General features: G+C 39.8%; 2 protein-coding genes across 4 annotated transcripts in view; both read right to left on the minus strand.

Moving 5' to 3' along the window:
* dpysl3 (dihydropyrimidinase like 3) overlaps positions 1-5,985 on the minus strand; it is a 26,961-nt gene extending 20,976 nt beyond the window's left edge. For both annotated transcript variants that reach the window (XM_086057428.1, XM_086057427.1), the window contains exons 1-3: positions 5,851-5,985; positions 3,422-3,723; positions 445-513 (exon numbers count right to left, since the gene is read on the minus strand). In XM_086057428.1, the coding sequence (XP_085913554.1) occupies positions 445-513; positions 3,422-3,709 (357 nt within the window). In that variant the 5' untranslated portion in view covers positions 3,710-3,723; positions 5,851-5,985. The remainder of the gene's footprint in view (positions 1-444; positions 514-3,421; positions 3,724-5,850) is intronic.
* jakmip2 (janus kinase and microtubule interacting protein 2) overlaps positions 5,486-23,436 on the minus strand; it is a 23,633-nt gene continuing 5,682 nt past the window's right edge. The window contains exons 3-24 of one of the 2 annotated variants that reach the window (XR_015090354.1): positions 22,918-23,172; positions 22,379-22,621; positions 21,734-21,943; positions 19,525-19,623; positions 19,313-19,459; positions 19,094-19,234; positions 18,875-18,931; positions 18,376-18,498; positions 15,999-16,127; positions 14,910-14,993; positions 14,422-14,484; positions 14,210-14,308; positions 13,797-13,898; positions 13,191-13,244; positions 13,040-13,105; positions 12,891-12,959; positions 12,673-12,750; positions 12,001-12,051; positions 11,148-11,300; positions 10,544-10,609; positions 7,903-8,386; positions 5,486-6,024 (exon numbers count right to left, since the gene is read on the minus strand). Coding sequence is in view for 1 of the 2 variants with exons in the window: in XM_086057426.1 (XP_085913552.1) it covers positions 9,462-9,512; positions 10,544-10,609; positions 11,148-11,300; positions 12,001-12,051; positions 12,673-12,750; positions 12,891-12,959; positions 13,040-13,105; positions 13,191-13,244; positions 13,797-13,898; positions 14,210-14,308; positions 14,422-14,484; positions 14,910-14,993; positions 15,999-16,127; positions 18,376-18,498; positions 18,875-18,931; positions 19,094-19,234; positions 19,313-19,459; positions 19,525-19,623; positions 21,734-21,943; positions 22,379-22,621; positions 22,918-23,172 (2,340 nt within the window). In the remaining variant the exon portion in view is untranslated. Of the gene's footprint in view, positions 6,025-7,902; positions 8,387-9,435; positions 9,513-10,543; positions 10,610-11,147; positions 11,301-12,000; positions 12,052-12,672; positions 12,751-12,890; positions 12,960-13,039; positions 13,106-13,190; positions 13,245-13,796; positions 13,899-14,209; positions 14,309-14,421; positions 14,485-14,909; positions 14,994-15,998; positions 16,128-18,375; positions 18,499-18,874; positions 18,932-19,093; positions 19,235-19,312; positions 19,460-19,524; positions 19,624-21,733; positions 21,944-22,378; positions 22,622-22,917; positions 23,173-23,436 lie in introns of those variants that run through there. The other variant, XM_086057426.1, reaches the window with a different exon arrangement.

The following is a 23,436-nucleotide window of genomic DNA, read 5'->3' on the forward strand; positions in this document are numbered from 1 at the left end:
CTGATTAGGCTGTGGAGTTAAAGGATATTATAAGGATAATCTGGGTGTGCGGATGGGGGGTGGTTTACACAAAAATGCACCTTCAATAATCCTGTAAAATGCCAAACAAAAAAAACGAATCTGTGTGTTACATCGGAAACAAATGAATAGTGGAATTATACTCTAGAGTGTAAGCACGAAGTGAATGTTTAGTGATTTTATGGGCGAGTCCCTCAACAAAGAGGAGAGGACACATTTAAGAAAACGCCGAGTGCATGCCCAGGAAAATGTCCTCACTGCATTATAAGGGCTGGCGGAAATAATAATATGCATAATAATGACATTGTTAAAACAGTAGCGGTGCTGCAAAGTCTAGATTTACGGCTGCAGCGGCCAACGCTAATGCGGTGATTTATACCAGTCATCAAAGTTCCCACATTCCCTGGAGCATCGTGAACTACTCACCGTGATCTTCGGGATGTTCTTTTTGCCTTGATAAGACATTCTTCCTTTCTCCTTTTCTTTATTTTCAACCTATGAAAACAACACAAGGTGTAAAAAGATGATGATAATTCCCCTCTTGGACGGATGCTGGATGTGGAATGTTCCGGGAATGACAGTGAAGCCCGATGCGCGCACACACACACACTCACACACACTCGCTCACAAAATCGCAGTGTTTCATGAGCGTCAATGGTCCAAAGAGAGCACTGAAAAACCCGGCCCCGCCCTCAATTGGAAAAGGAGCAGTGGCATAAAGTTGCCTCTAGAGGACGCCAGAGAGCCCGTCAAATCTCAAAGTCAGTCGCCACTCAAATGTTGTATTGAATCAAAGATTATATTGAATGGATAATAAGAGCACATAGCATGTTCATTAGATTAACACATATTATTTAATGCATTTAACTTTCATTATATAAATCTGAATTGTTATTGTTATTGGTGTATAGCCTTATTTAAAATGCATTAACAGGATTGTTGTTTTTTAACACCTTCAGAGGAAACTTCTATTTCTCATGTATATCGAGTCATATATCCATTTTTCATCTGCCAACTACAGTATTCATCCTTCCATCCATTCACCTAGCCACCTATCATAAATCTATCCATTTATCTATCCATCCATCCATCCATCGATCCATCCACCCATCCATAGAATACAAGACATCTATTAATTATTAAAGAGATAGACTAATTTGAGGCGAGGTCCACGTTTGCAATATGGAAGTCATTATTGTTCTTACTAACATCAATGTACATTCACTATGCAAAGATCAATGTTAAAGCACTTATACACCACCCCCCAACACACACACACACACACAGACAAAAAGTACATCATTGTAGATTTAAACGTAGCCTGGCTAGTTACTGAGATGAATTGAGATTTTTTTTTAACTTTTCTATGGACATTGCTGAGCCTGAAAACTGTTACCTTGGAGACTAATAATTAGACCTATAGGGGTGTGTAGATTGTGCCTTCAGGAACCCCTATTTTGAAAGTGTGCATGAATTCATACATTAAACATTACTACAAATTGGTTTAGTCAAATAGTAATATCTGTATACGTACGTATAAATACAATATATCATAGATTGCATAGCTTGTCGAATCACTGTGTTTTGCAGATTTTTTTTTCAATATTCTATTTTATTTTTTCAAATGGAGGAGGGGTGAAATGATGTAGCAGCTGTCACTGTGCCTGTCCAGTGCCTGACACACTCGCACATATTCTCTCAACACACACACACGCTCACACACATACATGCTGTATACCCCCTAATGAAGCCATGTGACTCTATTGTTTGGACCCATACAAGACCACCCTCTGCCTTCACTGAAGTGCACTACTCCATCATCAGCACTAATAGACATTTAATAGTTAGAACACATGCTCACACCCACACATGGTTGGGTCAGTGTACGTGTCTGTATATATGTTTGCACTGTTAACATCATTTATAGAAATCATAGGGTCATACAAGGCTGCTGAATCAGACTGTTAATACTCGTACATCAAATTATTGCAAGGCTGCTTTTTGTATAACTGCCTCTACATTTTATGTACTGTAAATCTAAATGACCTGTTGTCCTGTAAGAACAAAAAAAAAAACATCTATTTTAGAAGTGGACATATTATTTTATGGGTCTCTGGAATAACTGCCAAACCATCAGGTGTGAATTTAACCAACCGTTTGAATGTTTTGTTTGCAAATTTCCAAAATATGTCTTATGGCAAGCTGTTCTGAATTTTGCTAAATGTTGACATCACAGTTAAGATAGATTGCATAATAACTAAACCCACACCAAGTTTCTCCACCAAGAACTTGGAGCAAGGCTTTCCAGAGATCCACCACTTTCAAGTGACTGCTGTAGGGAAGCACTATTAGGTCAATACGAAAAAGTAAAGAGATCTCCACTGTTTGCTGAGATTATTGCTAATACTCGAATTTTCAGTAAAGTTGGGGGCTTGGGGCATATTTATTTTGTGCCTGCCGCATGTCTCACATGCACAGTACCGGTATGAGGGAAAATGCAAATTATTATTGTACCGTTATGAGGGCTCTTTTTTTTTTCTCCTTAGACTCTGGGAACAAGTAGCTGCTCATGTTAGTTTACTTAAAATGCAGCAGCAGCAGGATGACTTGAATGCTGAGCAGTGTGAAGTAACACATATTACAGCAGCCAGTGATAGTAAACAATGGCTGACGTCAGGCATTTGTCACTGGAAGTAAAAGTGTTGCGCTTAGCAAGGTCATGATTTGTGCCTAACTGTTAAGTCCGCTTCTATCCACCATGAAGCCAACTTGTCCTGTCACTCTCTGTCAAGACGTGCATACTGTACATATCTGCTGCTGAGTCACCAGTTACTTTTCTCGGTTGCAACATTGCAGTTCAGCAAGCAGCCACACAAAGGCGAGTGTTCTCGTGATTAGGTTTTCAACTTTTCCACCTGAGATTCAGAAATGTGGTTCCTTCCGAAAGCAAAGGACATTCAAATACAGCATGTATTTGCCATAATATTGACATAGACTGTGCATAAACTAATGATAAATAATATAAAAGATGGACTTTATTCAAATGCTATACCCGCAGCCACAACATTAGGTACACCTACACAATACAATAAGAACAATGTTGCACATATAATGCATTTAGGACTACGCGATTGGGAAAAGTGTCAACGCTTAACAACTATTGCAATTAATTACAACAGAGTAATTCAATTTAGATTTTTCCTGTGGCCAGTCTTTTAAAAAAGAAAAGAAATGAAGACTTAAAAAGGCAATATAGAATACTTGAGAAACAATACATTAATGTCCAGTAGTGATCACCTTGACATATATATTTCAAACAAAGAGAATATTGGAAAGCAGGCTCAAGTAGAATGCATCCGAAGTCAATGGTGACAACATACTGTCATGAACACGTGCTGCTCACCTTCTCATACTGCCGGGTTTGAAGGGATTCAGTCCCCTTGCTGGATCTCAGCGCCTCAGAACCAGAGCCCATATCATCGGGACTTGTTGGATGTGGGCTGCTGGGCGCCCGGGGGCCCCTCTTCTGGCCCACGCTGAGGGCATCGAAGTCTATTGTCTTGCTGTCAAAGGCGTCACGCACGCTGCAGAACAAGCCACCGTATTTTTGTCGAACCCCCTGCTCTGTTGAAGCTGATCGGGCCAGATACACGGGCAGGTCTTCCTCTGCCTTATACTTGCGCTCTGCCATGCTGCAAGCCTCCACTGGTGACACAGGAGGAGGAGGAGGGTGAAACTGGGGGCAGAGAAGTGAGTGCTTGTTCGATGATTCGAGTGTTTGTGAGTGCACGTGTGTGCGCGCAATATTTATTTTTTATTATTTTAAATATGATTTTATTTCAAAGAAATGTACTAGAAAAGTGCATGTACATGCACAGATGGCGAGGGCTCTCTGTAATTTCCACTGACAACCCAGACTAAACTTGGCTCTTTACTTATACTACTCTCACGATGAGTAGCCAAGCGTTGAAGCCATAATGCTTAAATGTGAAATATTTTCTGTTTTGACCATCACGTGCTTGATATTTAGGTTAAAGCATATTATGCCACACAGAGTGTTAAGCTTAAGGTCATTTGGAATGATTGCTACTATATGTATTGCTCTCGATATGGTCGATTAATGAGTTGATACAGCACACGATACGCACACGATACATACGGGCAATTAATTGTGCAGCTGCATTGCTACTGCTGTATTACGTAGCTACATACACACTTCCTAGTCGAAGACAGAGTTGATTTGCAGACCGTGCATCCTCTATAACTTGATTCCAGTGGGATGTGCTAGGCCCAAGCGGATGCAGCTGCCCAATCTGTTTATGTCCTGTTGCTTGGCAACAGGCAATTTGCATTAGACGGATCAGATTGTTTGTACTCCCGGAAGTTGCACTAATAGTTAGCAAATTAATTTACAGTCAGTACACTGTTGGGAAAGACATTATGGGATGAGTGTAAAAGTAAAGGTAGGCTTGCGATACATGCAGTCAAAATTAACTCCGGTTGACGTGTGCGCGCGTGTGTGTGGGTGTAGTTGTCCCACTTACCCACTTTCTAAAGGTCTCTGTTGCCGTAAGGTCTTTTGGTAGCGGCTCCTTGAGGACCACTGGCCATGGATTTGCCCAACTGATCACTCCATTACGCACCGTTGCACTTACATTATATGCACTTATCAGTCAGGAGCAACATTAATGCTTTGGGAGTGTTTTTTATTTTTTTTATTTATTTATTTTTTTACAACCTAACTGGACTTTTGCATCCATTTTTAATATCATGATGATTATCATTGTCCCATGCTAATTCCAGCACTGCTGCTTTCAAGGCATCATTAAAACACTTTTGTGCACATTTGTTTGCATATATTTGATCCACCTTAATACTTGTTCCAAGAATACTGTATTATATTTTAATTATAATGCGTAAGGTATAAATAGCAACAATGTATGCTTTTGTTTGTCCAAACGCTGTTGGGCCAATGTTGGCATATTTAGCAGCTTTTGCTCTTTATAGCATCGCTCACTCAAACTCAAAGGTAAATGACCGCTCTACAGATGTCATGTCTGCTGTTCAGGCGGTGTGCGGGGTGGTAAAGATGTCTACTGTGAGGTTAGGTTCTCTAGTAAACAGTGAATACAGACATCTAGTATAGCAGCATTGTTTGTTTTTGTTTTGGGGTTTTTTTCAGGAAAAAAAGGGAGGTAGCCTATTTATTTAAGATGTGTTGATTGCTGGGAGAGGAAATGTGGTATGTGTGCACCCTCTAGTGGTTCAGTTCAGTTGTATTTCACCTTCAAGTTCAATACATTTGAATTTATTCCTTAGGAACTGTTTGTTTTTAACCAATATATTTAACTGTGACAGTATGTTCAGCACATTTTAATTGACTCATGAAGTCGTTTTTAAAATGTTCCTAAATTTAAGTCAAGTGTTAATGATGAAACTGCCTGTTAAAATGGATGACAACAATGTATACTTTTATGAATATAATCTCAATTTCAATGAACACTTGTGCCTACTACACTACTGTATCTTCATGTTGTTCACGGTGGTGGTGCTTGGAGAATCAATTATTTTTCTAAGTACTAGTTGTAAAAAATTGAGAATCAGATTCTGCATATCCCCCAATGTAACAATATGATACCAATAACTTAATTAGGTACATATGGTCAATTCTAATGAGACGTTATGATGTTAGCTACTATAATTATTCCGTTTTCTTTTCATCACCATTTCATGTACAATACATTTCTCGCATTTGCTAAATTGTCTGTTCATAGTCAAGAGTATTTCTCCTCCGCTTTGTTTTGTCTAGGTGTGCACTAAAACAAGTGAGACCTGCTGACGGGCGTTACGTCATTCCTTTGTTGTTTAATCAGCGTCTCCATGTCTGCCTCACCACTCAGCTTTCTCTCACTTGGACACTTGCTGACTGAGTGCAGCTCATGTCTTTTGTTGATGTGTCACTCGTCGCTCCCGTGGGAGCACTTTGGGCTCGACTGGGGCCTTTGGCTGCACGTGAGAGGGAAAAAAAAGATGACAATATCGTATGACCTAGTGGTGCTGAAAGGACAGTGACAGTAAATACTTTACATCTTTTAGGCCTCATCTCTGTTTTGTTTAGTTACAGGCACATACTGTTCACTTTATTGGGTAGAGAGCTCAACTAAAAAAAACATTTGGACCATCAAGGTCAGAAATGTCTTCATTTAATAATTATTAAAGTACAGTTTGATCATTTTTAATTTATTGAATAAGTGTGAAGTAAATATGAAAGATTTTAATAAATTAAGATGTGTGGATATATTCTGTGTGTATGTCTACACACTCGTACATATATTATGTATATAAAACGCCACAAATATATTTAAATAATTTAAAAGGAATTTACGTCTCTCATAGCTGTAAACTACAACTAAATAATACACATTGTTAAATTGATATCTGTCTAGACGGTGTTAATCATAACAGTGCATGACTGTCTTTCTTAAAACAGACTTTTGGATATTGTGCTTCTATTGGATCCTGTAAGATGCACGGTAGGTGTACCTAATGAATTGTCTACTGTATGTATATAACTGAGAATCGCGCAACGTTAAAAAAAAAAAAAAAGCAAGCACCCGGGTCCCAATCTACCTCAACTCAAGACGTTTTAAAGTATCTGGAGGGGAACTACATTGATGTCTGACAAGTTTCTTTTAATTGGTTATGAACATAGTTCTAACACAAAATGCTTATAAAATACATCCAATTAAAACAAATAAAATACCGTGTCATCCATCAGAGCCAAAGTCCTGTTTGACTTTGCCCAGTTTATTTCATCATCTACGTGAAAGTAGGAGGGGGGTTGAATTCTTGTTGGAAGACAGATAAAAAAATTCCTCTGTGAGTTAAAAACAAAATATATAGATTTAATTATACATTACACAATAATTTCGACCACCTGGGGGCGGGTGGGATAAAACATGGGCATAGAATGTACAAGTGAAACATAGGGAGAAATGCATTTAAGGCAACTGCTTGTTAGCAAAGTTTGCACAAAAATAGTCTCGGTCATTCCCAGTGAAGTCATGGATGGAACATGAGGCTAGTAGGGGCACATGCACCGATGGTAAATATTTAGAATGGCATAATACATATTGCAGGGACTGGGTTTAAGTTTTGTGAAAGAATAAAGACCGGGGATGGTTAGTATTCAAAAAGTGGTTAGCAAAAATAAAAGCAGTCATTACATATATGAAAATGATTCGATTTGTTTTCATAGTAATTTTGTTTATAGATAATCAAGACTCACAATATTTAAAACGGTTGTGACAAATCAGTATCTGTATATAATTGTTAAAGGTTTGAGAATATCTACAAGCCTGATCATTCATTTCTTTTAAAGGGTGCGTTGATTTGAGTCAATGTGAAACAAGTCTGCCCTCAGGTGCTCAGCAAGAGCAACTACAAGGTGAAAGAATGAAAGGGGAGGGGATTGGGGGTTAATGCACATTCAACTTTTTTTTTCCAGTTATGATGTCCCCCCAAAAAGTCATACAAGTTGCAACTGTCATCACAATAAATTATAAGCAACTTTTAAAAAATACAAAACTGCCGAGTTGTACCGCTCGAGCTGCAACAACGGCAAAAGTGTGACCGTTCACAAAACAACATGAAAGAAATAGCTTCAATGTACATATATGAACATCAAATGTGTATGTACTGTGGCTGAGGAGCTGTTAAAAAAGGGAAACCAATAAAACCAGAGAGTAAAGATCTTGCTTCATCTGCTCTCTTTTGGAGAAAAACTCAGAAGAGTGTTGACAATCCACTAACTTTGAGGTCTCCATTTTTCTTTTTTATTTTGAGTCTCCCAACCTGAGTGTCTTCCAGTGTCTGTACACTTGCCTTTGGAGCAGTCCGACGGGGTCCCTGCTTGCATTTCCATCCCTTTTAGGCTTGATAGACAATCCGCTGTGGGCGGGTGTTTTTGCTCTGGCCATTTCCCTCAAACAGTGATGGCTGACACACAATAACAATATTAGGATGATTATTACTACTACCCTGCATGGCAGAGACATCGTTTACTTCCCAGGCTTTGGTTTTGGATTTGTCAAAGCATCACGGACGAGCATCTACATGCAACTGCATATGCACGTGTGCGTCTTGTCGTGTGTGCGCATTGTTCTTGCAGTCCTGCATCCTGAGAGACACACTTAAAAAAATAAAAAATAAAAAAAAAATAAAAATGAGTGAGCATCCACGGCCAACATCCAATTGAATTGTTGTATACTGTCACCACACAAATATCCACTGTTGCTCCACCACACTTGGATGAAAAATAAATAACACAACAGCGATGACAAACGGGATCTCCGGGCTGATGCACCACCTGCAAAAAAGAAAAAGAAAACAAATTAGTGTTAAATTATTACAAAAAAAATAATTGTGATTGTTTCATATGTAATATTCTAATTTCTCGAGATGGTGAAATTGGTTAACTGTAAAGTATAATCAACCAAATTATATATATATAAAAAAAAAAAACATGATTAAACATTTCACTTTATGTACTACAGTTAAGCTAAGTATTAGTTTCACATTTTGAATTACTACTCAAATACATTAAGTTTCCCTCAATGTTAAAATGCGCACCGGTATACAGTACTATGAGTGCATACCAAAATATTAATGCTAATTATATGTATTATTGTTATGATCAATATTGTTATGATTATCATTATTATTATTATTATTAATATACATTACAAACATGACAAAATGACAACATGGCTTGGCATATTCACAAGCAAAATAATGCATATCTTAATGTTCCATATTTAACATAAACACCACAGCAGTGACTGTCCAAGCTAATACTGTACCAGTGTTATACAACTATATAGAAAAAGGGAAGGGAGAGGCAGAGGGAAAATGTGAAATGTGGGTGACAGGAAGTTGACCAGGGTTAAAAACATTATTATCTTGTTTTTGCCCATTATGGAAAAAAATGAATATTTTTCTGCCTTCACACAGATGCACAGTTTTGATTGACACACATACTAATTTAATGTGTTTAGCATTGTGGCTGTAATTTTTCCATCTTTGATGCTCTCATTTTAAACCCACCTTAATTCTAAAGGGCAGAAACCAGGAAGTGTTTGTTATCTTGGAACTTAATCATGCGTTAGTGACCAATGAGGCTGTTCTAGTCTACAATGTGGCATGTTTCCATCGAGTAGACCTGTCAAATCTGGTACTTTTTTTTTTTTTTTTGCATTTACAATGGCAAAAGTTGTAAAGGGGATCAAAATACCACCACTCTATGACACCTTTTGAAAGGGGTACCAAAAGGTTCATCTGCCTACTGGGTGGAAACATGGCTGAAGAATCAGAGGAGCAACCCAGCCCCCCACCCCCGACCCTCCACCATCGACTCACCTCTGCTACTGGACACGTCAAAGACCTCAAGGCCAAAGGATAAAGGCAAGAGAAAAGAACAAGAATAGAAACAAAAACTGCGAGGAAAGAAAGCAAAAAAGACAGGAAGAGAGAAGGTGAGAGAATTAGAGGAATGGGCAGAATGTTAGTCACATCAGGAACACAAAAAGGAACACAGTGCTGGAAGTCAACAATATTTTATGAACCAGAAAACAGCCTGCTAACCAAAGCTGAGGATTTGTCTATGCTTTAGTCCAGTATTTTTCAAACTTTTTTTGAGTCAAGGCACATTTATTTCATTGAAAAAATCCCGCGGCACACCAGCAGCTGAAATTGTGAAACGAAAATCTTATTTTAACAAGATAAGTGATATATTGGTTATATAAGCATTTTTTAACATTAAAGAATGACGTTATATTATAAGGAATTAAATAAACACAAAGAAAAAATATTTTGTAATGTTTCATATTGATACTTACTCACTGTGAAACATGGGCCTGTTTGGATAAACATGCGTCACTAATTCGCTTGTCTCTAAACAAAGACTGGCTACCTGCTGCTGCCACCTGCTGGCATGGAAGAGTACTACAATCTAGTAAAGACATGATTACGCTGCCAGGCGCTAGACCGTACAGGCACACAAATTAGATAATTTCCCACGGCACACCTGGCAATATCTTGCGGTACAGTTTGAAAAACACTGCTTTAGTACATCTATGAGTTTCCGCCTATATTTCAGACCCAACCAGTCTAGTACGGTCCCACAGATGCAACGACATGTGCCCCATTTTGTTTTATTACACTGATCACCACACTGTGCGTGTGTGTGTCTGTTGTTTATATTTGTTATTTTTTTCTTTATTTGGCAGTATGTCTTCTTGTGCGTGTAACGTGAAAATTATGTTCTTGATGCCGATTGGCTGTTGCCAATGAATGATGGATTGGGACCACGTGGGTGGGCCGGAAATACCGCCCTGAAGTTAAAGACGGATAGACGATGCCCAGCTCTGCTGCTAACTAACACAACATTTTTCACTTTGGTTTTATTTTTCACATTCTAGTTTTTACTATTCAAAGTATTTCATATACAAGGGGAGTACAAGTCTACCTTTTCCTCTAGGTCTTTAATCTGCCTCCTTTGGATCTCTGTCTTGTCCTCAAGATCTCGAATTCTCTGCAAAAAAAAAAATCTGATTGTTTCAAGGTTACAATACTTAACATAACAAAGGTATAACAATGTAGCCCAAACTGAAATCGAAAATACTTTTTCGTTAACCAAATAAAATGAAAATCCCCCCCAAAAAAACCCAAACTTTTACTACATTTTACGTTTAAAAAACTAACTAAAACTATCAACTTCTTTGTGAATTAATTTCAAATATTTTTTTTCATGTTTTATTTTGAATGCATTTATATCAGTATTGCACTTCGGTCGTACAGAAGAAGGAACAGTCGCTTGGGATCTGTAGTTTACTTTACTCTATTACGTAATACTGTACTGTATTTAAAAAAAAAAAATTTTAATTTTGCGTCTTCAGTTTAGTTTACTCTATTACATTCATATATGTAATAAAAAACTAAAACTGACCAAAATTAATAAAAACTAAAGATGAAGCACATTTGGAAAAAAAAATTAAATAAAAACGAACTATGATGAAAAATCCCAAATATTACAACCCTGATTTGGAATGTGTGTTCACACTGAGATGTACCTGGTGCGCCTGGTGCAGAAGCTCCATCCTTTCCTGCAGGATCTGACAGTCATACTCTCGACTCTTCCTCAGCATCTGCCTCCGCAGCTTCTCCACCGCCGTTCGCAGCTCATCCCGCTGAAGCTCGTCCAAGGGCTCGCCGTATTTGATCACCTACAGGCCAGGAGGGTTCAGCAAATCCTCCATACATACACGACTACTTCCTCAGATTTAACAATAAGAATTTAGCTACTTTAACCTGTAACTGTCATTTGTCTAAATTTGATCTGAGAAGCTAAAAATGAGCAGATTATTATGGTGACACTGGCTACATTTACATAGACATTTTGGATTTAAATTATGATTGGATGCACTGTTTTCATGGACACAAAAAATATTGATCCAACGTCGAGTTAACACTTCTGGAGGGAGCTGCAAATGTGCCAGTTCAGTCTTGCGCCTGCCATGTCTTTCACTTGCTGTTTCTACTAGCTTCTGTGAATAACAGAAATGCGTATACGGACGTCGCCCACATGCAATGTAAAGACGGTTTGTTCCGAAATTTCTGAATAATTGTTTTCAGGCGCGCTGGTCAGATTAACAATCGACATAAACCACCTTTCTCGTTCGGAATAAAATCTTCATTGGAATGGGCTTGATCAGGTCTGAATATTCCGAATAAGTGTGTGTACATGAAGCATTTTTATTCCGATCAGAATTCTAAGACGAACAAATGTGTCCAGGTAAACGTAGCCACTGTCATAAAGGTATTTAAGCATGTTTATTATTGGTGGTTGTACTTTTCATTGGGTCATCATACCGAGAGGTTGTTCTAACATTTTGGTTATGACATGTTGTGTTGAATTGAAATGACCTTGTCCTGCTGCAAAGAGTTGTATAACGTTGCCTCCAATTCCTGGATTTGCTGTTGAAAATTGGGAAAATTAGCCAGTAGTAAGGGACAAGGTACAGTATGCATTTTTTTTTCTTTCTTTTTTTAGTGGTCATCATAATTTGTTAATTAACAAAGAGTGATTTACTTCTGTATTGTGACTTCAGTGATCAGATGGAACACTGATTGTAAGTACAATAAGGAAGAACTACGACTCCCAACATTCTTCGTGATAAATGCAGGGATGGGAAATCCAGTTCCAGAAAATAAAAACCTGAGCTTGTTTATCTGCCAGGTGAGTAGAAGCAAGTGTCAGACTGTGGCAGGGTTTTTACTTTCTGGAACTGGATTTCCCAACTCTGGATACACTTTATGCCAGTTTTTTCAGATGAACCACACAGGTTGAGTGTAACTGTTTACAAAACAATAACACAAATATGAAATTATTCAGTTCAAGCGTTGTTACACGGTACAAGTGATCTAAGAACTAAACAAGTAACTACAGGAAAGATTTGGCACCTCAGAAAAATACTGAAATTACAGAAATATTGAAATTAAAATACTTTATTTTGAGACACATAGTTCCTATTGAAGTATCAACCCTGCCTAACTTTTTCTGAAAGTAGAGAAAAAGTAGTAGTACATGGCGCTTACCATGTAGGCCTGGTCCAGAGCTTGCTTTCTGTAGTCCAGCTCCTCCTCCAGGTATCCCTTTTGTTTACAGAACATATCCTGTTGAGGGTTAGGATCAAAAGTTAATGATACCTAAGTACTATGTTTCAATATCCCACCCATGTGGGATAGGCTCCAGCTCACAAGTGCTATAAATTGATATGGATGGAGGTGATGGCTGGTGTGAGCGTGTCGCTCACCATCTCAATCTCCAAATCCATCATTTTCTGGTGGAGAGCCGCCTCGGTTCCCTCAATCTGCTGTATCCACTAGAGGGCAGAAAAGAACAAACTGAAGCATGTGAACAACAGTCAAGTTTAAAACTAATTAGGTTGTATGCAAACGTTACCTTTTCTGCTAATGACAAAACGGTGCTAGCCTGAATAATGGCCACTTGTTCCTCATTTCTTAAGTTCTTCAAACAAAAAAGAAAATTCCATGAATGAGCATTTGTATCATTTTCATTCAAATATCTCACGATAATGTGTGACGTGAATTACCCCGTTGTCCCCGAGGATATCTAAAAGTTTGATCAAATCTGGTATGCACACATCCTGTGGAAGCAACGCATGGATCCTATTAAGACTGGAGCATGTAAATCAGTTACATGAATGATATAATGCAATTAAAAGGGTAAATCATCCCAAACGTTTTTTTTTTTTCCAGAATACGTTCTATGCAGGCCCACGAGTTGAAACGCGGCATTCTGATTAATATTGTGTTTGCTGAATATGTGTTAAGCAGCAAAATACAAACTCTTTTAGCCATCTCAGGAGGCTGCCATTTTGTCACTTCTGTCGACTGAAAATGACATCACAGCTGCTCAGGGCTCAGGTAACGACCAATCATGGCTCACCTTCAGAAAACAAGTGAGCTGTGATTGGTCGTTACCTCAGCCCTGAGCACCTATGATGTCATTTTCAGTCGACAGAAGTGACAAAATGGCCGCCCCCAGGGATGGCTAAAAACGAGTGGATTAACTCTTATTCCACAAACGCAATATTTATCAGAATGCCTTGTTTCAACTAGTGGGCTGACATAGAACATTTTCTTGAAAAAAAAATGTTTGGGTTGACTTCCCTTTTAAACAGCCTTCCATACTGTACCTTGACCCCCTCCTTCATACAGTAGATCTGCAGTGCACTGACTCCCTCTGAGAAAGGATGCATCCTCAGGTGGTTGAAAGGAGGCGACCTCCTCTCTCGCTCCTGCAACAGTAAACGCGTATCGTCGTTAACTTGAACATCTGCTTCATTTTTTTCCTCATCATAAAATTGCGAAATTTGTGAAATGGAAATATTACACGGAAATGAATGTGTGTTTGAGGTCGACCCCCCGGGAAAAAGTCCGGCTGTTAGGGAAACTCAAAATTCCAGATGGCCATGTTCTCCATGTTCTAAATCACGCCCCACTGTTCAGCTGTAAAGCTGCCTGCTCATATTTTTGCATGGGTATTGCCCAACAAAGCTATTTATTTCTCATCAAGTGGGAACATTCTTTCAGGCTAAGTGGGACTTACCTCTAATTCCAGGATCCTGAACTCTAACAGTTCATTCTGGTCTTTGGAATCTTGGAGCTCATGCTGAGCCCGACTGCACTCGATCTCCACTTTTTCCACCTGCACACCACATCACAAGGAAAGTGTGACCCGAAGAAGCTTTTTGCAAAGATGCCTTATTTATGTGTGATTTCGGATTCATTAAAAAGTTCATATGCTGATTGTTGTCTAACCTTCTCTAAAAGTTCATGATTTCTTCGTAAGAACAGTTGCTTCTCCTCCACCCATTTGGAGTCCTGATGTAGAACAGATTTTAGATCAAACAACTTGAAAAATCGGAATCGGGCACTTTCATCTGCAGAGCAGTTAAGTTAGATGAAAGTGGTCTGTGTTACTACTTTTTCTTAAGTAGCGACTAATCGAGTTCAACACACAATGACATCGCTTGACTTATTTCATTAGTCTTACAGATTCTGAGTTGACAGGGAGGGAATCATTTTGGTTTGTTCCACTTATATGTTATGTGCAGAATGTTTTCAATGTAGGATTCATTCTAAGAATCAAGTTGCAACTATTTTAGTTGTATGTCACTGCATTCACACAAGTAGATCCCATTTAAAAACCCTCAGTGTCTTCTGCTTGTTCTTTGTCATAAATCATGTGAGCAAAGCTCGCAGATCATGCAATTTTATCCATCAGCATGTGCTTGTGTGTGTCATACCTGACCCTTCATGGTCAGTTCCCTCTCCAAATCTTCAACTTTGGCCTTGTACCTGAGAATGTCTGCTTGGAGCTGCTCCTGAGCCTGAAACATTGAAAAAGTGACCCATAATATATTTGGTGACACTTTTCGCTTGAGTAGTAATAGCAGACGTGTGTTCATCCGCGACTTTTATTGAGTTATTGTTCACTCTTGTGTTCCATTGTTGAAGTTGAAGCGATCAGCACCTCTTCACCTAAAATGCTTTTGAGCTCAAATCTCACTATCATATGCTTGCATCTGTGGCTACCGCTGCAAATTAATTTAACTAAAATATATGCATTCTAACATGGCGAAAAGTTGGGGGACGTAGAGCAGTCATTGAGGAGATCTGCCATCGGCACCAATGAGTCTTTTTATGAGTTTGTTCCACTGTACTGTATAATGTTGAATCAGTTTACTGCATTTTTTGATGAGACGGCCGTCGCTTTTATGAACATTATTGGATGCGCTACCACGTCTGTCAACTGATAGGAACCGAGCGGGACATGTGAGGGATCATGATTTAATCTGCTGACTCCAATGACCCGTCAACAAACCACGTCATACTGTGTATACTGTATAGAGCTGAGCACTTAATTGTGATTTGGATTTTGGCTTCTCATCATAAAAACGTTATAATCAAAGAAAAACGATAAAAGTGCCAAACTGTGAAACAATGTTGTGCACACTGAATGCGGCGTGTTGCTTGCACAGCAAGCGTGTGACTTATATGTGATTCTGTCCTCCCTAAGTGTGCTTTAAGATGTTTAATGGCACCCCAGTTGGATTTTACGGTAAAAAACTTAACACACTACAACAGAGTGTTTTCAGATACATTCACAGCTGTGTCTCTAATGAACTCAAATGTTGCCATCAAAAATAATCAGAAGCTTCCAAAGACATGGCATCATCATCTGGGTTTCCCCAAATTGATGAATTTGAAGAAAGTAATGAATGACGATTTCACGTCATGTCAGGCATATGTGTCTTTTCATACAGTGAATGCAAAACGTCTCTCTTGAATGGATGCTTGTTTTACAGTAGCAGACAAATTAATGGTTTGTGTACCTTGGCTTCCATCTCAGCATCCAGAATGCCTCCCTTCTGTTCCTGCAGCAGGGCATAGGCTCGCTGTAAGGCCTGGTATTCCCTGGTCAGCTGACGGAACCGCAGCTCCGACTCCTCATTGGCTAGACCCTAACAAACAAATTCATTGAAGGAACAGAGAATTCACCGTCAATCAATAATGTATGCATCTATGTTCCATCAATAGGGGGCCCCCTGGCCACATCGGGCCTGCCAGGCACGTTAGTGACTTCGAACTCTTGCGGCCCTTTCCGAGATCAGACAAGATTGGACATTTTCAGAGGAGTAGTATGGCGGGAAGCCACACTGCACTTGAAACAGTGCAGTGCACCATTTATCCATCCATTATCCAATCAGTTTATCCTTACAAGGGTAAGGGTAAGGCATGCTGGAGCCTAATCCAACTGTCTTCGGGCAGTAGGCGGGGTACACCCTGAACTGGTTGCCAGCCAGGACACACAGAGACAAACAAACATTCACACTCAGGATCACACCTAGGGGCAATTTAGAGTGATCAATCAACATACCATGCATGTTTGTGGAATGTGTGAGAGCATGCAAACTCCACACAGGAAGGCCGGGGCCGGATTTGAACCCACGACCTCTGCACTGTGCTAACCAGTCGCTCACCGTGCCGCCGCCCGTGCAGTGAGCCCTCAATGCCAAATTGAAAAATGTTTACTATGTGTTAAGGTTACATAAGCATGTGCATGCTGGGACTTGTCTGTTGTCTGTCACTGCTGCAAATGCAATTTTTTTATCCCTTCACGGACGCGTTGCTCTCTGAAGGAGCCTAGATGATAAAAAGACGTCTTTTTTAAAAGTTTGCTGCTAAAAGAAAAGTGGAACAGTGACAATTTGTTTTCAGACTCCCTCCAACCAGTGCAAAACCTATGCACTTAATTTGCCAGCAGACTGGTGATGAAGATTTCACATTTAAAATGGCACTGAGTAAAAGCGTAGGAATTTTTCAAGAACCATTTCCTTAAAATTCAGATATAAGAATGAGAAAAATAAATGAAAGTGTCATATCAAGCTAGTAGCAGGATTGTTGTCGTATCTATGACTATAAAAAAAAACAACAAAAAAAACGCAACAGCATGCTGAATTAGTGGTGTGGATTTTAGGTCCGTAAAAGAAGAAATGCGCATACGAAAAGAATGCATGATTTAAGACAGACACAGTCTTTGAAGGCAAAACAAAAAGAGGAAATTACAGCTACAATTAACTAATTCACTGCCAGACATTTTCAGACCCTCCTTTACCCTAACATTTAAAAAAATCTATAACGAATATGAAGAAATTCCTGGGATTGAATATCTGAACTGTGAAGACATGTAAATATGTCTTTGGCAGTGAATGAGTTAAACTCTCTGATTCCTCAGAAACCAGATGCATTCAAGTACTGGCTGGTTATCCAATTAAGCAGATGTGTGATGGAATCAAAACTATGCAGAGTGTATTTCCCAAGTTGTGGTCCACTGATTAGTAGATGGTGTTTGTGAGGTATAACGAGTCAAAAAGGGAGTTGATTTTACTCTAATTTCTACAGTGCCCAGCATAAATGAGTAGGAACACCTTTAGTTACCTTTCAGAATCAAGATTTTCTAGGGGATACTTATGCATAGATACTCATGCAAACGCCACAGAAATATCAAAGCCGAGATTAAAATACAGATTTTGTAAGCACTAGTTCTACAACTAAATTAATCTATAAATAAAAGGGAATCACAAGAGAGCGCATACCTCTACTACAGTCATAACATCGGAAATTTGTTAAATGAGTGCTACATACAATCTTTGTTTTAGATCCAAAACGTTGAATATTTCAGTAATTGTATCAAAGTAAATTGGAACTTGAGAATCGACTATGATTTCATAGGAAATAATGGAATAATCCCATTTACAGGGTCAAATTGCCACCTTGAAAAACATTTTTCACTATAAAACAAAAAGCCAAAGAACATGGAAAGCCTGCAAGCATAAGTTCATTTCTTGATGCATTGAGCTTCTTCAACGAGGTCAAACATGCCATAAATGTCATGCATGATTGAGGTTTTATGCCACTTTAAACTCGAGAGGTTCCATTGTGAAACCTAATCTGAAAAGAGATGTAATCGTCTGAACATGTCGAATATTTTGAATGCAAATATCTCTCGAATGCATTATTGAAACCTGGTTTGACATTTCAGCCTTTGACCTTGCATACAGTTGATATATTTACACCGTAGACAGGATGTTACACACACACAAATTCAATACTAACAGATAATATACTGTCAAACAACTCCGTTGAGGTCAAAAGAAACAAGATGACGAAGATGCCTTTATTAGGGAGGAGAAGAAATCAAAGGATCACCTCATCCAGGTCCTCATCGGGAGTAGCCGGGGTCCGGTCCATGCGGAAAGAAGCCACCGAGGATGTTTCAGAATCCATTGACTCTTCATCATACCCGAAGTATGTGTCCACGACAATGTGCCTCTGCATAAACGTAGTACGGTTTTAAATTGGAAACGTTCAATTGGAGACACCATACCAAACTCCAATAATAAACACATTGTTAAATAAATACTTCAATGACGTTGAAAGAAAAGGCGGGATTTTGAGTTGGCTCTTGTATTGGATCTCATTCAACTGTGTAGGTGTACCTAATGTTGTGGCCAGTGAGTGCATTTTCTTAACCAATTAAGAAAATTAATTGTTTGTTTTAGGGTACTCTCAAAATGGTGCCACCATTTACAACACACTGCTTTAAATGGCGGTTTGAAACATAGACTTATTGTTCACCACCAATTGATGTAAGAACCACAACATTGTTGGCTTATAGAATATAAGTTACCACCTTGAATGTCTTTACCTTAATTGGCCTGGAACTCCTTTTATGCCTTTTTTTCCGAAGCAGTTTCTCTCGGTCCTGAAACCAAAGGAGAATTCAAACCAATATGATGCTTAAAATACACTTATTGTCCATACCAGATTGAATCATTTCGATCGTTATGTTTGTGAATATGGAATGTGACCATGCTAAACGACAACACGGTCACGGTCATGATGCTCCTGCAACGACAAAACATACTCTTGCAAGCTCGTCAATCATGCTCTGCTGCTCCAGGACTTGAAGCTTGAGAAAGGCTATTTCTTGGTCATCGTGGGCCTGGTCCAGGTCATTCAGAGACTTGGGTTTCTTTAGTGGAGGTTGGGAACTGATCTTTTCCTTCTGATAAGGCAAACAAATTCATGCTAAGGTTATTTGGCTTGTGCGGAATGGAGGATACTGGCGCCACTTGGTGCTGACCATCTCAAGGTTCTCCTTGGCCAGATTCTTTGCTCTCTCCTCAAGCTTCTGGATGGTCAGAGTCAACTCGTCATTGCGCTTACTCAGCAGCTTGTTCTTGTCCAACAGCGGCTTGCACTGCTTCTCCGACTCTCGCGCGCGCTTCAGCTGCTCAGAGAAACATCAAATGTTAGTGGAGGGGAAAGTGAAGCTAAAGTCAAGAGTGAACATACAAGTTCATTCCGCTCGTCAACCAGCAGCGAGTTTCGGTCCTCCAGCTTGCGAATCATTGAGTTGAGCTCAGCCATGCGCCTTTGATTTCTTCTCAGGTCCTGTCAAAAAACAAACAAACAAAAAAAATAGTAGTGTTTACTATCATTACCACAGCATTGTGTGTGTGATTGTGTGAAAGCATTGTTGCTAACAAAGGAGCCAAAAGTAGTGCACTACCAGGCTGTTTATTCATTTTACAGATCGGTACTATGACAGACATCAAGTATGGGGGAAGAGAATTGTCAAAGGAGATCACATTAGGTGTGTGTGTGTTGAGCTGTGTTGGACATCTCAGTAGACCACTCACTATGAGAGATATTATAAGAATGTAAACTATACACAGAAAAATGAAAACCGTCAAAACCGTACGGTTCGACAGTTTGAGTTCGGTTCGTCTGCGTTCCAAACACTGCAGTCCTGCTTTGGTTTTAATTCCTCATTTAAAAAAACAAAAAATAAAAAAAAATTTAAATAATTAAAAAAAATAAAATAAAATAAAAAAAGAGAATTCAAGCAACGAGTTTTCCCTCATGAGATTGGAAGGTGAAAGTTGCAGCTGTCAAATATTCTGGAGTGAATGGGGTGGCAACAATGAGGAAATTACGATACACTGGGAGAAATGGCTTACAGCAGCAAATTGTTGCAGTAAAACCTAGGAATTTATTGATTTTTGTAGCGTGAACTAGTCCAGGAATGTCATAAAAATATATAAAGTACTTAAAGAACTGATTTGCTTCAAGGTATTCTAGTGTAGTGCTTGCATCTGCTTGTTTTATTGCTCATGGTTGTACTCATGCTCTCCATTTAAAACCTTGCAGGAGTCGTCAAGTTCTGCCTCCCCACTTGCATTGCTCTTGAAATGTCCTTGCTTTGGCGAAATGGCCTCGCTTTGACCGGGCCGTCGCTTCATTATTTCATGATGCATCAATTAAACCTTACATATGTGCATGACCAATCATGGCAGCCCATGGAGGGAACGTCTGAGATATCAGATCGCAAACATCAGAGAACTTGCACTAGTGGGCTCAAGCGTGGTTTAATTGGTTATGCGGAGATGCAAACCTCATGAGCGGTCACAGGACAGAAAATGGATCGGACAAGGCTAACGCACACACATCATCTCTCAGGCTAACACGGAGGTGCTCATGAATACTTTTATTTCATGTCGTTTCGATTATTGTAACGCCCTGCTTTCTGGCCTCCCCAAAAGGATTATTTCCTCTTTACAACTACTATAGAACTCAGCCGCTCGGGTGCTGATGAGAACCAGAGGGCGGGAGCACATTACATCAGTTTTTAAATCACTGCATTGGCTCCCCGTGTGTTTCAGGATTTTAAGGTACTTTTATTTGTTTATAAATGTCTTAATGTTCTTGCGCCATCTTATTTATCTGATTTGCTTTTATCATACTAGCCCTCGCGGATCCTGAGGTCCTCTGGCGCCGGCCTTTTAATTATTCCTAGTGTGAGGACCAAAACACATGGCGAGGCTGCATTCAGCCATTTTGGTCCTCAACTTTGGAATAGCCTGCCAAAGGACGTCACGTCCGCAGAGACTGTTGATATTTTTAAGAGGAAGCTCAAGACATACCTTTTTACTTTGACTTTTGAATAATTAAATACCTTACTACTCTTATCCAATTTCATTGTTTTCAATATTAGCTCCAGTGTTTCCTCGAAGGGGGCCTCCGCGTCATTCCTCTCAGCGTGAAGGAGCTCCCCTTGGGTACTCTTTCCTCATATGGTTTCTCTGTGCCCTGCCATGTCTGTTTTTCCGGTTGTAAATGTGTGTGTGCGCGCGTGTGCGTGTGCGTGTGCATGTGTGGATATTTGTCTTTGTGTATATTGTGAGGGGGGAGGGAAGGCGGGTTCGGGTTTTCCTTTTATTTTGTATTTTGGTGTTTTTAGTGTACAGAATTTTTGAGTTGCATTTTATGTTGTGAAAAGTGCTACATAAATAAAATTTGATTTGATTCCATCATACATCCTGCCAATGTTGTTGATACGAAGGCAGTCATGAGACATCCTTTGAAAACCATGGAAATCTGAATATGTCTGCGTAGATTGTTAGTCATCCATGGTAAGTTGTAACATGTTAAGTTGCTTTGATGAATCCAGACGTGTTTCACAAGTCTGTGTGCAAAGGGAGAACAGGAAGGATGCACTTACTGGGCTACCACAGTGCTCTGCGCCATCTCCAACACGACCCGGAATCTCTCTTTTCGGGCTTCCTGCGCCGCACTCGGCCTCTTTGACCAGGAAAAGCTGCTCATCCAGCGCATCCTTCTGAAGCTGCAGCTTCTGGAGGAACCCCGTTGTTGACTCCATCTCCTTCTCCAGAGAGAAGATGGTGCGATCTTTAGCTTTGATTTCATCTACCTGTAACACGAGAGGAGCAAAAAAAAAGGGAGTTGTTTCGCCTGCATTTTATCCTGTGCACCAAGGTACACTTACAGGAATGTAATCATGTAAGAAATAATTTATAAGAAATAAAATTATTTAGACCTGTACAGGACTCACGGCATATTGTGTTCAAATATTATAAGTACACTGAATCAACCAAATGAAAGAATAGACTGCAATCTTTCACCAGGAAAAAAAGTTAAATTCTGCTTTTGTTATTCTTTTGTAATCAGCAGTAGAACAAAGGTAAGTTTAACAAAATGCAGCTGTTCCTCCCAGTGAACTCACAAAATTATTTCCAAGCTTGAAATTTACAGTGGTGCAGCATCAGACACTGCCCCACACACATCCCCTTTGACACATATAGTCGTCAATGGCAGTGAACGTTGAGTTGCATTGACAGTGCGTTACCAGTCTCCGGATGTCCCGTTCACAGTCCCACTTGATCTTGGAGATCTGTTCCTGGTGCTGCTGGTGCTCCACCCGCAGGTCGCCGGCCTTCATCTTGTCTGCCTGGATCATGTTACTGAGAGCCTCGTCCGTCTGCTTCTTGGTTGACTTTAGCTCGGCTATCTCCTGAAGAAGCTTCACTCTTTCCTGATCGAAGAAGCGGCGAGCGTCCTCTTTGGCTTCCAGAGTCAATGCTGTGCGCACCTATTGACACAGATTACATTATATTGGTTGGTCATTTGGTAGAAAGAAAATAAGGTTGTAACAAAACAAAAAAAAATAACACAATAATAACAAATAACGTTTCAGAAGTAGGAGAAGTCTGTTTTAAACATGATCAAGGGAGGGAGGGCTGTGCCGTTGAGGGAGTGGTCACAATCGACTTCAACCATGACCAATAAAAGCAGCTCCTTTAAATGCGTTGCGCTAATTGCAAACACGAGTCTTGACAATTGATCAATTTCCATTTTCAGCACATCCGTTCTTGGTAATAAGTTCACCTTCTCGCCACTGCCATCCCGTATGGCGCTCAGTGCAGTCTTGAGCCTCTGGTTCTCCTGATCTTTGATTTTGGCGTGGCGCGCCAGCTCTTGCTCATGCTGCCGTGTCAGATTTTCCCGGAGGGCCTGTAGCTCTTTTTGTTTTTCCTCATGCCACTTGGCCCGCTGCTCCGTCAGCAGGGCGGTGTGGCGGTGCTGCTCCTGCTCGCGCACCCGCTTCACCTCCTGCACTTTGTCGCGCTCCAGCTTGCTCACCTTTGCGCAGGGGAAAGAGGACAGATGTCCGTTTGCATACCAATGAACATAATGCAATTAGACATATATCAAGTCCTAACTTGATGTACAGTCGTTACCATTCTAATCACTCTTACTTCACACTCTAAACTAGACCTGCATGGATGAGCCCAACGCATCCCGTTACACTTGTGCATCCTTGTTCATACCGGTAAAGGTATATTATGTGGCACCTATGTATTTTCTGTTTGTCACTAGAATCACACCTATCATTTCAGAATTGTG

This window comes from Filicampus tigris, chromosome 17 (assembly GCF_054856515.1).
Source record: "Filicampus tigris isolate MCC_2025a chromosome 17, RoL_Ftig_1.0, whole genome shotgun sequence".
NCBI lineage: Eukaryota > Metazoa > Chordata > Actinopteri > Syngnathiformes > Syngnathidae > Filicampus > Filicampus tigris.